Raw genomic sequence first — 18,079 nt, 5'->3', positions numbered from 1 at the left:
AATGATAGCCAATGCACCCTCATAATTCAGTGGCTTCTCATCTCAATTCAATTCGATCCCTTCTCTTTTAAACTATGTTGGGCCCATTAATAATTAATTATGAGCTTCTTTTAGCGCCCACGTTTGACTATTCAAGATAAAGTAAGAAATTTAATATTTAAGACTTATTTTATAATATAAATACACTACAAAATAGATCTATATTTAAGGTCAGAAGAATAGTACTTGTAGTTCTTAATATAATAGTTGATAATTAATGTAAAAAAATTAAAGAAATTAGTTAAATTAGTTAACTATAAAAACAATATGTGTTGCATTTTCCAAGTTACTCTATTTAATCATATGCACTATCATTACCCTTTGGTTGGAACGCCTTTATGATCAATAGGAATATTATTAAGAAAAATTTTTTAATTTGAGAGATAAAATAATTGAGATTTTATATTTAGAACTAAATCTAACCTTCTAATCCTTATACTCTTCCGGTTCTTAATATAATACATATTTAACTAATTTGCATAGATTAAGAAAGTTAGGTAAGTTAGTTAATTATGAGAAATATGACATGTTTTTCTTAATACATTATAATTATTTTTTTAATATCTTTTTTTCTTCTTTTACTTGATTGTGGTTGAAAGAGTATTTATAGAGATAATTTAAAAAAATTAATAAATATAAAAAATAAATCTTATATATAAAACTAAAATCAATTTAATAATTAACTTCTATATTAACAAGTAGAAGAGTATCAAAAGCTGCAGGTGGTATTTCCAATCGCAAGTAGACCATAGACCGCGAGAGATTCCTGAGCGCCACGTCATTTGTGATCTCCCCAATTAAATAAAACCAACTCAAATAAATTCAGGCTCACACGGCATCTCTGGTCAGAGAAATAAAACGCTGTGGGTCCGACAAAAGTTTATACTATTTAACAGTTTCTCTCTCCGTCAATTTAATGTCTCTCTCTTCCTCCCATTTTCACTTCCAACAATGCCCCTCTCTTCTCTTCCATCAAGAACCACCAAATCCCTCCGCTGTTTGAAAACCGCCCAAAAAACTTCCGTCCTAATCTTGCTCCACCAAGAGGCCACAATGCTTCCCCGCAATATATTAGTTATTATTAAAAATATTTATTTATAACATTTATGTTAACTAAGTTAATGTTACAAAATACATTAGTTATATATTAAAATATTTATTTATATCTGATATACAATTAAATAAAATTCGGCGGTATTGTAAAATTTTAGGGGTTTCTTAATATATTTTTACATCTATTAAATTTTTTTATCTTAAACATATAGGTAAAATATATGCATATGTATATATAAATAAATTGAAAAAATGGACCCAATGGATATATGCATATTGTATAAAAAAATCACATATAATAAGGTCTAATCGAATAAACCTAATCAATATAAGTAAATTGATGTAAGTTTTGTTTTGAAAAAAAAAAATACTACTTTGCCTTTAAATATAGAAGGTAGATAAGATATTCATTTTAGTCCTAGGTATAAGACTTAGTTTATTTTACCTCTTGAATTTGTAATTTTTTTAAAGTATCATATTAAAAATTGACAAGTTGGAAAATTTATCCAAATGTGACTTAAAATTTAAAAGAATTTGCAAAATTGCAATAACAATCAAAGTTTAACAAGTACTCCTTCCCTATTACGTTATTTCAAATGTTAGTTAAAATTGGTTGAGGATAATAAATATATTAAAAGTATAACTTTTTTGTCAAAAATACTTTCATTTATATGAATGAAAGATAATGTGTGAAAGAGAGAATGTGTGAAAATTAAAAATAATGATATGAGTAATATGAGTAATTAAATAAGGGTAAAATAAAAAATCAGCAAATAAAATTTGAGACAACTTTTGAGTATCTTGCATAAACAGAAACATCACATACTTTACAATTATAGGGGACAGAAGGAGTAATAAAATAGTTTTTCCACTCAAAATGTATCTATCATTTTATAACATCAACTTAGTTAGTATAAATTTATAAATAAATATTTTTGTTATATTATGGGGAAGGACATGTTGGTGGAGTGGGGTTAAACTTATCAACGTTTTTTGGGGTGGTTTTCAAATTTCAGCGGCTGACGGATTTAGTGGCTTGATGGCCGAGGTGGAAGGGACATTGTTGGAAGTAAAAATGGGAGGAAGGGAGGGACATTAAATGGACGGAGGGAGAAACTGCGAAATATAAACTTTTGTGGGACTTGTGACTTTTTGTTTCTCTGACCAGTGATGCCATGTGACGCCGAATTTATTTGAGTTGGTTTCATTTAATTAGAGAGACGTGCCACTAGGAGTGCCACGCAAGAATTTCTCCGAGCCTGAGAGAACCACATGTTCGATGTTTCAAATTTGAGACTGAGGTCGTTGGGAATGAGAGGTCCAGAAGCGCATTAAATTGGCGGAGAGAGAAATTATTAAATATAAATTTTTGTGGAACTCATGACTATTGACTTCTCTACAAAAAAACAAAAAACCGGACCGGACATTAAAAACCAGTTGAGATAATGGGTTAAGAGTTATTGGTAAAACCGGAATCGGACCGGTTATATTAAAATAATATAATTTAATTCATACTTTGTATAACCAATCTCCAAAAGAAACAAAATCAAAAGCATCTAATGAATTGAATAGGAACCTAATCGCCAGACTTTTCTCCTTATATTTGATTTTATAGTTTTATTATAATTACTATAAGCATGGGAAACAGTGGGAAGCAGAGATTTTTTTTTTTAAAGCAAAAAAGAGAATGTGCCGAGATAAAATAAAAAAAAATGATTTACGCTTTGAATGACGAAAAAGAAGAAAAAAGTCTGCAATACACAGTGTACCATCCCACATGCTTATTAATGCTTTGTAATGTGATCCAGTTGTTCTGTTCTTTTTGATTTAACGTGGTGCTTTTCTAGCCAGCCGAAAATTGAAATTTAAAACTATTCCTCTTCCCTCTCTATATTGTCCATTCTCTTTCATTTCACTCTGAACCATTTTTGTCATCTTTTCTCCTGCTCCTCCCTCCTTCGATGGCTTAGGAAGCTAAAGTTGTAGAAGGAATGCAGAGATCAAAAGAAGCTTCGCAAGCTCCTCTCATTCTCCTCCCTCCCTTCTCCTTCCTCCTCTACATCTGATCTCTTTTATCTGCCTTCCTCCTCCCCCTCTTGCTCTTTCTTCTTTTTCTCCATGAATTTTCTTTTTTCTTCATGCTTGTTTCTGTGCTTTTTTGGGGTGTTTTCGAGGGAGCCATTTAACCCGTCCAACCCAGCAGGTTGTCCAGTTATTACCGGGTCATTTCGGTTTAGACCGATTCATACTGGTTCGTAGACGTATCGGTTCAGAGGATGAACCAGACCGGCCACCTGACCGGTTTGCTGGTTTCCAGTCTAAACCAGCCGGTCCGATCCAGTTTTTTATTCCTTCCTTCTCTAACCAATAATGGCATGTGAGACTAAATTTATTTGAGTTGGTTTCATCTAATTGGGAAGATCACAAATGACGGGGTGCTCCCAAAACCCGGAAGAATTTCTCCATTTAGTCCTCAACCTCACTATTTCACTATTTATTAAATTCAAAATTGACTTGAAATTTTTTGAAAAGATAAAGAAATTCCAGAGCCACATGATTTTTATTAAATTCAAAATTGACCTAAAATTTTTTACCACTCCAGTACTATAATGAAGTTTCTAGGTAGCATCCCCCTTCCCATGCTCTGTTTGTCTATATATGTGGTGCCACGTTACTAATACTTATTGGCAAGAATATGAACCCAAGTTTGATTAAAAGAAAAGCTTTTGGTTACAATGTTTTCCTGTCAGAGATTTTTGTGGTTGGTCATAATGCAGGTATTGGCGCTGCTTATGAATCTGGGCAATGCTCAGCGCCAGTGTGTCCCTGACAATGAAATTGTTCCATTCCATCTCGTGCCAGACAAACTTGATGATAGCAATCCCTGTGTTTCCAATACCAAGACTAAAGATGTGGAGATGGTTAAGTTCCCAGGAGTATCAGCTCTCAAAGAAGTTAGACTTGCCGTTATATCAAAAAACAAGACGTCCCGCATCTTAGAATTATGTGATGTTAGAGGTTGTCTTCCCCAACTCTATTTACAACTTCATAATTCATCCATTTTTCCTTTCCAATTGGGATCATCTAATGAAACTTCCAACGTCACCTTTTTCAATTGTTCCTCGATTGGGTATAAATACTTGAAAAACTCTCATAGGCCACCCCAAGATATGCGTGTTTGCCCGATTTATGTTGTTGACTCCACCGAAGGTATCCTGGAGGAGGACGTAACCTTTTGCACCAAGATGTTTCAGTTAGTAACGCGATTAGACCCATATGATGTTCAACAGAACAGATTGATCTTTCGATGGTCCAAACAGAAATGTCCTGCTGAAAAGAGAGAGAAATCATTCAAATTTGTTTTACCAACTTCAGGTAAAAATAGTTCAATTTGCTTCGCCTTCATTTTCCCTCCATTTGGTTTTAGGATGTTCCTTGGATTGAAATTAAGTGTATGATTAATGTGCTCTGTAACTACACAGGTTCGATTGTCTTGGTGTTGTGCATTATGTTCCTTCTACTAATATATCGCTACTTCAAAACAAAAGGAGATGATCATGCAAGACTTGAAAAGTTTTTGAAGGATTACGAAGCTTTCAAGCCCACAAGATTTTCCTATACTGATCTCAAAAGAATCACAAACAATTTCAAGGATGAAATAGGCGAAGGAGCTCATGGATCAGTCTTCAAAGGTAAGCTCTCCAATCAGATTATAGTAGCTGTGAAGGTACTCAACAACTCTGATGACGATGGCAAGGATTTCATTAATGAAGTAGGGACTATGGGCAAAATTCATCACATCAATGTTGTTCGTTTGTTGGGCTTTTGTGCTGATGGTTTTCGCCGTGCTCTTATTTATGATTTTTTCCCCAATGGTTCCCTCCAAAAGTTCATATCTTCCCCTGACAACAAAGAAAATTTTCTTGGATGGCTGAAGTTGCAACAAATAGCTCTTGGCATAGCCAAAGGGATTGAGTATATCCATTATGATTGTGATTATCGAATTCTTCATTTTGACATAAATCCTGGTAATGTGTTATTAGGTCACAACTTTACTCCCAAAATTTCTGATTTTGGTCTAGCAAAATTGTGTTCTAAAACTCAGAGTGCTGTATCAATTACGAGAGCAAGAGGAACTTTAGGTTATATTGCACCTGAAGTTTTTTCAAAAAATTTTGGAAATGTTTCATATAAGTCAGACATCTACAGTTATGGCATGTTATTGTTAGAAATGGTAGGAGGAAGGATAAATACCCACACAAGTGAAGAAGCTACCCAAATTTTATATCCAAAATGGATCCATAATTTAATTGAAGGAGGAGACATAAATGTTCAGATTGAAGATGAAGATGACAGTAGAATCGCAAGGAAACTAGCAATTGTGGGACTTTGGTGCATCCAATGGCATCCAATCAGCCGTCCATCCATGAAAACAGTGGTACGAATGTTAGAAGGAGAAGGTGATGAATTAAAGGTGCCACCATCAATTCAATTTGACTCCATAAATTCCTTCACTACAGGAAGTGATATTCCAACAAGACATTTGAATTTAGGGTTAGAAATTATTCATGAATTAGAATAAGAAGCAGCCTCATTCTCACCTATGTAAGTTGTACTTCTATTGGGAGATAATTTGTAAGAGTTTATGAAATTGTTGTGTTGATTGCACAAATGAACTTTGGTTATCATGCATGCACGTACCAGTGTATTTCTTCTAGCATTGTAACTTTTTATACATATGAATTAGAATAAATTCTACTTTTGTTTTTGTACTTAAAAAGTCATTTCCAAGAAGGTTATTTCTGTCAAACCCGTTTTATTTAGCTGCACGACTAGGGCATTAAGAAAACAAAAGGCATTTGGGATCAGTTAGCAAAGTCTTAATTTTATAGTCATATAAAAATTTCTCCTTAAAATAAGCGCAATATTAGGTTAAGCAATCACATCAAGATTCTTAGCCATAATTTTCTTGTTAATTACTACCTCCGATTCTTAATATAAGAGTTTGTTTAACTTTTAATTTGATCATAAATATAAGACTCCTACTCACTTTATCTTTTATATTTATCTATTTTTCTCAAAGTGGTCCTTATAATAATTGCACATATTAAATGTTTTATCAAATGACACTTGATCAGTAATGGTATTTTAGAAAAGATAATACATATTTATTATAAACAACTAATTCAACTAATTTTCTTAATCTACTCAAATTAGTTAATTAGTTCTTATATTAAAAACCGGAGCTAGTATTAGAAAATTTATCCGTGTTCTCCAAGTTCAACATTATAGACACTGCGCATGGGTTTCTTTTGTCTTTTTTATTATCCATATGAGAAGAATATTGATTTAAGTGCTCTAACGTTGATTATTATCTTGATTCCTTCATAATTTTTTTTTTTCGCGCTCAAGTGTTGCTCAGTGGTTATCACTCACAATCTTCCTTATGTGGCCATCTTTTAATTAATATTGAACAGGGTGACTGTTGGTGGGTTGAAAAATTTGCTGGGGGCAATGAGACAAGGATAATGGAGAAAATCATTTACACTTCATCATTTTTTGAACATAACCAATTGATGGAAGTATTATCGGGTCGATGAGAATCAAGTGAGAAGAGTTATAATATTCTGAAGATGATTTTTAAAATGAAGAAGGATAAAACGCTGCAAGTTGGGAGGCGCTGTGAGAGAGCAAGACGATTCGGGGAGACTGAGAATTAGAGATTATTATTAGTGGAATTGCAAAAATACCATTAAGTGTAATTGTGAGTTTTGAGTTGGGATAAATTAAAATTAAAATAATACAAAAATTACATGTCATCGGTTAAGTAATTTTAAATAATCTGACATGACATTCATTCTGTTAGATTTAAGGGTATTGGGTTAAATGTCAAGCTAGGAAAATTGAGAGTGTTATTTTTAAAATTTTAAGATGGTGGAGTTATTTATATTAAATTCAGTCATTCCCAAGAAGGTTATTTATTTCTCTCAAACCTATTTTATTGAGATGCACGATGGAAGGCATTGAAAAGAAAAGGTTGAGCTAACATGTCTTAATTTTATAATGGTCATATAAATTTTTTAAGTCTTCAGGCAAAAAAAAAAAATTTATAGTCATATAAGACTTTGTTCTTAAAATAAGTGTAATGTGGTATCACTTGCAATATACTACCTCATGTTTTTAATATAAGAGTTAGTTTGACATTAATTTAGTGTTAAATATAAAACCCAAATTCACTTTGTCTCTCATATTTCTCTATTTTTCTCGAGATAGTCGTTCCACTAGTTGTACATGTTAAGTGTTTTATCAAATACTAATTCTAGCTAATACAATTATTAGCAAGAGTATTTTAAAAAAGATAATATCTATTTATTATAAATAATTAACTAACTAATTTTCTCAATATACTTAAATTAGTTAATTAATTTTTATATTAAAGACCGAAGAAGGTGGTATTAGGTTAAACAATTAACATCAAATTGTAAGCCATCCCCCCCCCTCTATACATGATGAAATCATTAATCTGACTTAAATTAACGCAAAAGCTTTCCAAAAATTTATCAATGTACTTAATATGAGGCATATGGCGAGTGACAAATAGACGACGACAACAATAACAAATCTTATCTCACTAGGTGGGATTTGCTACATGAATCACACGACGCTATCGTGTTTTGTCAACAATCCAGTCCTTAGATATGTTGTTGACTAGGATGTCTCACTCAATGACTTCATTGAGCGTTCTTCTTGGTCTTTCTCTGTCTCTTTTTATGAGACTCCATATTGTCTAATCTACCCTCTTTACCGGGACCTCCAATGACCTTCTTTGCATATGTCCAAGCCATCTTAAGTGATTTTCAACCATTTTCTCTTGGATCGGCGCCACGCTGACTCTTGCTTTGATATTTTCATTTCGAACCTTATTTTTTCTTGTATGACCACACATCCATCTCAATATTCTCATTTTTGTTACCCCAACTTTATGCTCTTGTTTTCCTTTTATCGCCTAACATTCACTACCATACAACATAGCTGGTCTTATAGTAGTCTAATAAAATTTTTCCTTAAGCTTCTCAGGTTCCCTTTTATTGCAAATAACTCCGGTAGCCTTCCTCTACTTTAACCAATTAGCTTGTATTCTATGAGAAACGTTTCCATCAATTTCACTATGCTTATGTATAATAGATCCAAGGTATTTAAACTTTAATACTTGAGGAATGATTTGATCTCCCATCTTCACCTCCAAATCTCCATTGCTCTCCCTCCCCCAAAAAAAAAAAATGGAATGCATGAGTTGAAAAAAAAATTTACACTTCTCAATCTAAGTTATCCAGGAACAACTGTATAAAAACCTAATTTTCTATGTACGTCCAAATCACTATAGATCCATAGAAAATCTTGACATTCAAAAGCATTTTAGCATCATCACTTCTCTCAAATTTTCTTTCCCTACATTCACACAATACCATACATATACAGAAGAGGTTCAGAAGAGAAGCCACGCATATATCAAATCATTGCAGAAAACGCTATATATGATGGTGAGGTAATTGGTTTTATGCAAATCGTATAAAAATTTGTTTTTAAAATAAGTGTAATGAGGATAACGCGCTATATCAGGTCAAAGAATGAACATCAAAATTCTTAGGCATATTTTTCCCTCTTGCTCGTTATTAGAAGATTGATCCCTGTTAAAGGTAGGAGTCAGGGTTAGGGCACTGATCTTTCTCAAGACTCTGAAAGTATGAGCCGTGACATGGAGTATGCAAAGAATTTATAACAATTTATGAGAAAAATTTTATTTTTAAAAATTAATTTTATTCATTAATAATTTTTTTAAAAGAATTGTAAATGATGAAATGTCTCACTAAAATAACTTTTTAAATATATATGTATATTATTTTAAAGTGAATTGAGTAATACTACTTCAAGTCCTTAATATAAAAGCTTATTTCACTTTTACAATGATCTCAAATATAAGACCCTAATCTATTTGTTTTTTATATTTATTTATTTATTTTAAAGTAGTCCTTATAATAATAGTAGTTCTAGCCAATATATTTTATTAGCAGGATATTTTAGGAAAGACAACACATATTTATTACAAATAACTAACATAACTAATTTTTTTAATCTACTTAAATTAGTCAATTAGTTTTTATATTAAAGATCAAAGGTAATATTATGGTGGTTAAATAATAAATAAGGAACTGTTAGAATTTTAAAAGAATGCACCCCCAACTCTTTTTCTTCTTTCTCTCATCTTTCTCAAGTCCTCTCCTCCTCTTTCCTCTGTTTCTTTCTCTTCCATTTCTAAAACGTTGCCTTCTTTCTCTCTCTCTTTCCCCCCCCCCCCTCTCCCCCCTCTGCTTTTTTCATGTCTTACCTTCTCTTTTCTCTATCTCTTTTCCTTTTTCTCTTCGTGAGAATGCTGCCTTTTTTGAGGGTCGAGTACTGAACCGGACGCTTTTTTCCACATGTCTACTCTTTCCCTCTCTTTCTTGAAAAAATAGCCAAAAAAATTAAAAATTCTAAATATCAAATAAAAAATATTAACAAAAATTTGTTATTTATTATTATTTATAAATTTAGTATGCTAATACTAAATAAAATATTATTATCAAACTTAAATTAGAACTTAGTAATTTTTAGCTTTTTTTTTTTCTTCCTTTTACCTTTCCCTTTTACTCAGGTCCTCCCATTCTCTTTTTTGGGAGCACATTCCATACTCATCACAATGATGAGCATGAAGTGTTCATCACAATTTGAGCTATTCAAATCGCTTTTAAATTGTTCAGATTAAATTTAAATTTTTTGTATATTTTAATCAACTTCTTATTTTAATATATACAGAATTTAAAATAAATATAATATTATAACTAACATATCTCTAAAAAATAAATTGATCATTTAAAAAAATTGTATATTAAAAATTTTAAATTTAAACCATCTATAATAGATTTTAGACGGTTTATATGGTGTTCATCCTAACAATGAGTACTGAATGAAAACGCCTTTTTCCTGTACCTTTCTTTCTCTTCTCTCCCCTTCTCATTTTCTGCCACCCTCATTCACGTCTTCTCCTCTTTCCTCTCCTCTCTTTCTTTATCTTCTTTCCCCTCTCTCACATCCTCTCTCCTTTAATCTTTCCTTTATTTTTTCAGTTTTTTTTATATCACTTTTTCTTCTTTTTTATCTTTTAGGATCTCCATTTCTTTTTCTTCTTTCCCCCTTTTCTCATGTCCCTGCCTTCCTTTTTTTTTTTTTTCCTGTCCCTATCACGTCCTCTCTCCTTTAATCTTTCCTTTATTTTTTCAGTTTTTTTTTATATCACTTTTTCTTCTTTTTTTTTTATCTTTTAGGATTTCTATTTCTTTTTCTTCTTCCTCCATTTTCTCATGTCCCCGCCTTCTCTTTTTTCTGTATCTTTCCTTCTTTTCTCTTCCAGGACGCTGCCCTCTCTCCCCCCCTTTCATTTTCTTCGTCACCCTCCCTCATGTCACCTAGGGGTGGAAACAGGCCAGGCCAGGCCTGGCCTGTGATGAGGCCTGTTGGCCTGAGCCTGGCCTGCGGCCTGTGAAAGGCCTTTTAATCGGCCTGAGCTTGGCCTGTGGCCTGTTAAGAGGCCTGTTTTTTTAATAAATTTTAAATACACATAAATCAATTCAAAATTATAATAATTCAACCTAATTGATCTAAAATACAAACAAAAAATATGAAATTATCAAATTAACACAATTTGTAAAACATGTCCCCTTAGGTCCAAAAAAAATCTAATATGAAAATTATTAGAAAACATAATTTCATTTTGATATAAAAATATCACTTCATCCTATCTTTAGTATAAAAATTAGTTGATGACTAGATCTAGTTTAAAATATGAAACATCCTTAATCCCTTTTATATTTTAAATTTATCATTTATTCAGACTAATTTACTAACAACAAATGATATTTGATCTTGTTGTTACACATGGTTTTTTTTTAAAAAAAATTACAGTTATTATAATTTATTTATTTATTTATTTATTCAAATTAATTAAGTAACTATTATAATAAGAATTAGATTGAGCACACATATACACAGTCTAAAACATAATAGGTCAATTCTATATATATATATATATTCTATAAGCATGGATCAAATAAATGAATGATGCTTTTTTTTTAAATGCACTTATGTTTTCTTTCTCTGTTTAAATATGTGTCATTATACATATATCAATTATTTTTATTATAGAGAATGGAAATGAAATGTCGCATGCAATAGGCTCTAGATAACACGTTTATGTGGATGGAGTTTTCTCAATTAACCAATTAGAATAACAAAATCCCTCCTATCAATTTATAATTTTAACATAAAAAAAAAAGATAACAGGCCCAGGCTGCCTGACAGGCCTAACAAGCTTACTGTCAGGCCTGAGCCTGGCCTGATAAAGCAAACAGGCCTTTTTACAGGCCTGAGCCTGGTCTAATATCTAAATAGGCCAGGCCAGGCCACAGGCCCCTGACAGGCCGCCTGGCCTATTTCCACCCTTAATGTCACCCTCCCTCATGTCTTCTCCTTTTTCTCCTCTCTTTCTTTGTCTTTGTCCCCCCCCCCCCCCCCACGTCCTCTCTCCTTCAATCTTTCCTCTATTTCTTTCTTTCTTTATTTTCTCTTTAACCAACTTGTCCCCGCTCTCTCTTTCTCTCTCCTCTTTCTCCCTCTCTCACACGCGTTACCTCTCTTTCCTCACCCTTTCTTTCTTCTTTCCCTACTCTGTCTCTCATGTCCTCTCCTTTTCTTTCCTATGTTTCTTCCTTTCTTTTCTCTTTCAAGAACAGTGGCTCCCCTCTCTTTTTCTTGTTCTTTCCTTTATTTCTTGCACTGCAGAAAACAAGGACTTAATTTTCCAACCACGGCAGACTGTTCAATAAAAATCTCTTGATATAAATTAGATATGATTTTTCAAATCTGATTTAAAATCTAATGAGAAAAGCATTACTTAATATTTCGATCATAATTTTAAAATTACAAAATGTTTTTAAATGGGTCTTATTGCATCAGGATTGCTGGAAGGGTGACTTGAGTGTTTTTTTTAGAATAAAAAGCAACATTGTAGTTTAACAACGTTTGAGAATTTTAATTTAGTCATGATAATTGATTTTAAATTTTGTAAATTCAGGTGATTTTTTGAATTTTTGAAATCCGAAGGTCATTTTTATGAAATTTTGCCAATATTTTTCCCATGAATAAAATATTTCAATATAAATTTGGTCAATGTTTATTTGAGTTTGAACTCTTGCTGGATTAATATTTTAAGGATTTGGATTCTTCTCATCCTTCTCTTCTTTTTATTCTCCTAATTTCTTCTTAAAATTGAGATTTAATATCTTATAAAATTATATTATAATATTATATATCATGATTATCAACCGTTTATTTTTCAATCTACTGAGAAGAAAAGAAAAGAGATGAGGTGAGGATCTAGATCCTTATTGTAATTTTAGGTAACTGTGTTGATTAAGGGGGGGAAAACCTTTTCACATTTTTACTCCTCATATTTTAATATTATATATGTGTGTGTGGGTGTCATAACTCACACACTCATCATACCCATAAAAGACTTGAGAAAAACTTTTAAAAAAGAAACTTTGGGTGTGTATTGATATATGTAGAGTATGGAATCTAAATATTAAAAATATAATGTAGTGTTTTGATTGCACATACATTAATGATTCAATACTTCGACACATCATTCCAAGCTAGTTGGCTTTGTTTTGATCTCGTTTTCTTGATTTTCTTTTGCCGGCATATTTTATCGAAGATTGCTTATTCAAGTAAAAATTTTACTGATATTTTAATATATTTAAATATCTATTTCACAAAATCATTTAAATATTTGAATTACATATTGCCAAAATCTTATATAAATACACTTGAATTCTAAAATTCCAAATTAGTAATTCTAATTTTACAAGTCCAGCCTATAGGTATTAAATTAGGATTTGTAATTTTGTCAAATTACCTCCATACCCATTCTCTCATTTCCTTTTTCTCTCGTTTTTAGTAAGTTTGACAACTATAGTTATTTCATTTACCAAAAACCAAAATGCCTATACAGTAACTATATTTGATTTTACCATAGATGAAGAAGGAGAAGGTTTAGTTGGGTCACTTTTCTCTATAGAAGATAACCCCTAGTCATTGTTCTGATTCCTATGGCTTCCTTCGTAGAAATAAAAAACAGAAGCAGCAATGCAAGCTCTCTCTGATTTAGCTCAAGAGATACATAAGATGTTTGTTTAGATCCTCCTGCGAATTGCCAAAAAAAGATATCCTCCCTCGAATTAGCAATTACAATATATATTCGCTCTTACATATATGAGTGATTACCTTAATCTATTTTCTATCCCACATTTATATTTTTTTTAAAAAATTATTCCTATCAATAAGGGTTTTCATGATGGGGTAATTTTAATGCAAAAGGAAGATATTTCAAAAAAAAAAATTAATATACATTTTTTCCAAATAACTAATTTGAATAATTTTATTAATTTCTACAAATTTACTATCTAGCTTTATGTTAAGTACCAAAGAGTAATTTTAGTTTTGAGCGTATGACAAAAATAATAAAATGTGTGATTACTTTTTGTTTCCGCTTGGTACATGTACCACTATTAGGAGTACCTACTCTAAAGTATTGTTAGCACTACACGAGAGTACATCCCTTAATGAAAATTTAAATTTTGATTTGTGATAATGGTTAAACTGGCTTCTCTCCTGATGTAATTGTGAGATTGGATGGACGTCGCTTCTTGGAATCTGTTAGGCAGGGCCCTCTGCTACAGTTTTCGAAGGAGAGCAACTTCTCTCTCTTGATGGCGCTTGTTTAGTGCTTTTCCGGCGTCTTCCGGCATCTCTTGGGTTTTGGTCTCACCTGCATGTTTCTCTTATTCACCTCTCTTGTTTAGTTTTCCACCTCCTCTTTCATCTTTTGTTTTTCTTTGTTTTTCCACCACCTTTCCACCTCCTCTTGTTTAGTGCTTTTCACCTCGTCTCGTTGCCTTCCTCTTCATCCCTCCACTTTTGCCACAGTCCTCCACCTTCTTTTTTTGCTTGTTTTCTTCCCTTTGTTTGCTGCCTGTCCTTCATCTTCCTCCACTAACTTTATCTCTCTTTTATTTTCTTTTAATTGAGTAACTCTTTCCTTTATCTCCACCCCATCTTTTTTTTTTCTTTTTTGGCGTTTTCCCACCTTTATCTCCATTTTTTTTCTTTTCCTATGACTTTATGTCCTTCCTCTTTTTCTCTTCCCCTTTTACTCACTGCTCTTTATTTCTTTTCCTTTTCTCTTCACGAAAATGCTGTCTTTTTTGAGGGCCGAGCACCGAATCGGGTGCTTTTTTCCACACGTCTGCTCCTTCCCTCTCTTTTCTTAAAAAAATAATAAAAAAATGAAAAATTACTCAATATCAAATAAAAAATATTAACAAAAATTTGTTATTTATTATTATTTATAAATTTAGTGTGTTAATACTAAATAAAATATTATTATCAAACTTAATTTAAAATTTAGTAATTTTTAGTCTTTTTCCTTTTCTTTTATCTTTCTTTTTTGCTCACGTCCTCCCCTTCTCTTTGGTTTTTTTTTTTTAAATCTTTCTTTCTTTTCTCTCCCCTTTTTATTTTCTTTGTTACCCTCTTTCACGTCTTCTCCTCTTTCCTCTCTTTTTTTTTTTGTCTTCTTCCCCGTCTCTTACGTCCTCTCTTCTTTGATCTTTCTTTTATTTTTTTCAGCTTTTTTTTTAATATCACTTTTTCTTTTTCTTTTTTAAATCTTTTAGGATCTCCATTTCTTTTTCTTCTTCCCCCTTTTCTCATGTCCCTGCCTTCTTTTTTTACCTGTTTCTTTCCTTCTTTTCTCTTCCTGGAACGCTTCCCTCTCTCTCCCCTTTTCATTTTCTTCGTCACCCTCTCCCACGTATTCTCCTTTTCTTTCCTCTCTCTGTCTTCTTCCCCCTCTCTCATGTCCTCTCTCCTCTAATCTTTCTTTTATTTTTTCAGCTTTTTTTTACATCACTTTTTCTTTTCTTTTCTTTTCTTTTCTTTTTTATCTTTTAGAATCTCCATTTCTTTTTCTTCTTCCACCCTTTTATCATGTCCCCGCCTCCTCTTTTTTTTTTCGGTATCTTTCCTTCTTTTCTCTTCCAGGATGCTGCCCCCTCTCTTCCCCTTTCATTTTCTTCGTCACCCTCTCTCATGTCTTCTCCTTTTCTTTGTCTTCTTCCCCCTCTCTCACATCCTCTCTACTTTAATCTTTCCTTTAGTTTTTCATCTTTTTTATTTTATATCACTTTTTCTTCTTTTTTTTATCCTTTGGGATGTCCATTTCTTTCCTCTCTTCCCTCACCCTTTCTTTCTTCTTTCCCTACTCTGTTTCTCATGTCCTCTCCTTCTCTTTCCTATGTTTCTTCCTTTCTTTTTTCTCTTTCAAGAACCTCTTTTTCTTGTTCTTTCCTTTGTCTCTTTCATTGCAAGAAAACAAGGGCTTAAAGCCCCTTTGGTACGCTAGAACTCATTTTCCAACTGCTGCAGACTCTTCAACGCAAACGAGATCGGTTTACATCAAAATTGTTGGGAACCAGTGGCACGCGGGAAAATGACAAGACCGTATTTTTCTTGAAATTTGAATAAAACACTGAGCACTTGATCGACAAAATCACGTGGAGTTGCTTCAACACCCAATACAGTGATAGATCAGCTTTTTGTGTGTAATCCTTTTATTAAGTTGAATAAATTTTTCTTTTTATAAAAGAAAAGGTTGTGAGATTGGATTTCACTTTATTTTCAATAATGTGAAGATTGGTGTTGGCCTTTGTCTGCATATGTGAGATGGACTTCAGTCCCAAACGCACCTCTGGGCTTCTAATGACAACTTGACCCTCCTAGTCCTAGAACTTGGGCAATTGGGCCTTCCATGTCTTGTGGATCATGGGCTCTGAATTTGAAAACTTGTGTGGACTCTTGATCCCTTTCAGAGTCAATATCTTTTTAAGATCCAACCTAATAATCCTTCTTTTGGATAAAAATGAACATAATATTAATAATCAATAACTAAATAGATGCAAAGATCCGAGTCCACAATACAGCAAAACTAAAACACGGTAAGAGCAAACCGAAGCTTACTGTTGCCTGCAATTGATCCGAACTTTATTCAATCATGCTTATCATCTACTTAAGGTGTGGATTATAATAATCTTTTTAGGGAAAATGACAGATAAAGAAATATGAAATTATAATATCCCAACTTAGGAAGTTAAGAATTGAAAATGACAGAAAGGAAAGTTATTCCCATGTGAGAAATTATTTAAGGAAAGTGGTAGGTTGGGATTTGATCTTACTACTCCTTAGTCATTTGAACCAATAAAAAAGAGGGTGATCATCGGGCCATTAATGATTTGTTAACTTATAATGCAAAACATATATATAAGTTGACTCTTTTATTATGACTCTAGCCCGTAATAATAATTTATCTAGGAATAACAAGTCTGATTGAGAAATAACAAATTTAAATTTGATATTAATAAAACGTTTTTTCTAATACATAATAAGAAATAACATGTATATTAATTAAAAATGATAACAATTTATTTAGAAATAATAAATTTAAATTTGATATTAATAATGTGTTTTTTTTTCCCCTGATACGAAACATGAAAACATATCCTGTGATTTTTCCCAAGGCGAATGCAACTTGCGGTGAAATGAAATCGCCATCACATTTATCACCACTCTCGAACTCAATCTGCTTGTGCACTGACTCTGCAACTGCGCGTGTACATATTTTCCACAAACGTCATAGAATTGGTTTGTCCCAATAATATGATTAACAAATAAAGTCACTCAAAAGAGAGTTTTCTCAAATCAAAGTATCTCTCTCTCTCTCTCTATATATATATATATGCAACTTCCAGGAAGCCACAGTTTTCATATGTAAGTTATAAATACTACTCCTCTAGTCCTATTTATAATGTAGAAAGTGAAGTTTTTCATATCAATGTGTAGTTTTATCATTCATTAAATATTGTGCCAATTTTGTTCTTATGAGATATAATGTATATTAAATAAGGATAAAGTTAAAAAGTTGTTAAATTTTAAATGAGCTTTAAAAGTTAATAGAGTTTAAGATTTTTCTTGATCTATATAAAACATGTTGAAAATGACTTATAAGTAGAATCAAAGAAGTACAACTTATATTTGATTTTGTGTTAAAACATGGACTCAAAATAAGGGAAGGCATTTTTTGGGAGTAATAACTGTTCATAATTTTGGTCAAAAAAACTGTGCATAATTTATTTTTGCCATTAAATATGATAGATAATACTCCTCCGGTCCTTAATAGAAGACCTATTTAACTAATTTGATTAGATTAAGAAAGTTAGGTAAGTTAGTTAATTACAAGAAATATGACATGTTTTTCCTAAAACACCATAATCATTTTTCTTAATATCCTCTCTCTTCTACTTGATTATGGTTGAGGGAGTATCTATAGGAGTGATTTAGAAAAATTTGATAAATATGACAAATAAGTTTTACATTTAGGACCAAAATCAATTCAAAAATTAGGACTAGAGAAGTATAATTTAATTTTGAAAAAATGACAAATAAAGACCCCTGAATTACCAAAATTACACAAAGGTCACCTAAATAAGCCAAATTACCATGAGGGACCCAAACCCATATTATAAATATAAAATTTTAGTGAAATGTCTGAAATACACCTAATTCAAATAACAAGTTGACTATAGAAAGTGACAAGTTCACTTTAGCAAATAACAACTTTAGTAGAACAAATTACGACTTAGCTAAGGATATACCAAATGATAAGTTGATTATGGGAAATAACAAATTTACTTTAACGAATAACAATTTCAGTAGACCAAATCACAACTTGACTGAGGGGCATTTCAGACATTTCACCAAGATTTTATATTTGCAATAT

At 32.0% G+C, this 18,079-nt stretch overlaps 1 protein-coding gene across 1 annotated transcript; it reads left to right on the top strand.

Moving 5' to 3' along the window:
• The first annotated feature begins 4,186 nt into the window (after positions 1–4,186).
• On the top strand, positions 4,187–5,686 carry LOC114731256 (rust resistance kinase Lr10). The gene is made up of 2 exons (XM_028918396.1): positions 4,187–4,467; positions 4,575–5,686. The coding sequence occupies exons 1-2, from the start codon at positions 4,263–4,265 to the stop codon at positions 5,672–5,674; spliced, it is 1,305 nt and encodes a 434-aa protein (XP_028774229.1). The 5' UTR covers positions 4,187–4,262; the 3' UTR covers positions 5,675–5,686.
• The last annotated feature ends 12,393 nt before the right edge of the window (positions 5,687–18,079 follow it).

Source organism: Neltuma alba, unplaced genomic scaffold, assembly GCF_004799145.2.
Source record: "Neltuma alba isolate B1F8T4 unplaced genomic scaffold, ASM479914v2 tig00012808_pilon, whole genome shotgun sequence".
Classification (NCBI taxonomy): domain Eukaryota; kingdom Viridiplantae; phylum Streptophyta; class Magnoliopsida; order Fabales; family Fabaceae; genus Neltuma; species Neltuma alba.
The sequence above is the reverse complement of the archived record's forward strand: the minus strand, read 5'-3'. Positions and strand labels throughout refer to the sequence as shown.

Bases quoted from the DNA above. Each gene is read 5' to 3' on its own strand.
- LOC114731256 (XM_028918396.1), top strand. From the start codon at position 4,263: ATGCGTGTTTGCCCGATTTATGTTGTTGACTCCACCGAAGGTATCCTG. The intron at 4,468-4,574 runs GTAAAAATAGTT...GTAACTACACAG, and splicing joins ATTTGTTTTACCAACTTCAG to GTTCGATTGTCTTGGTGTTG.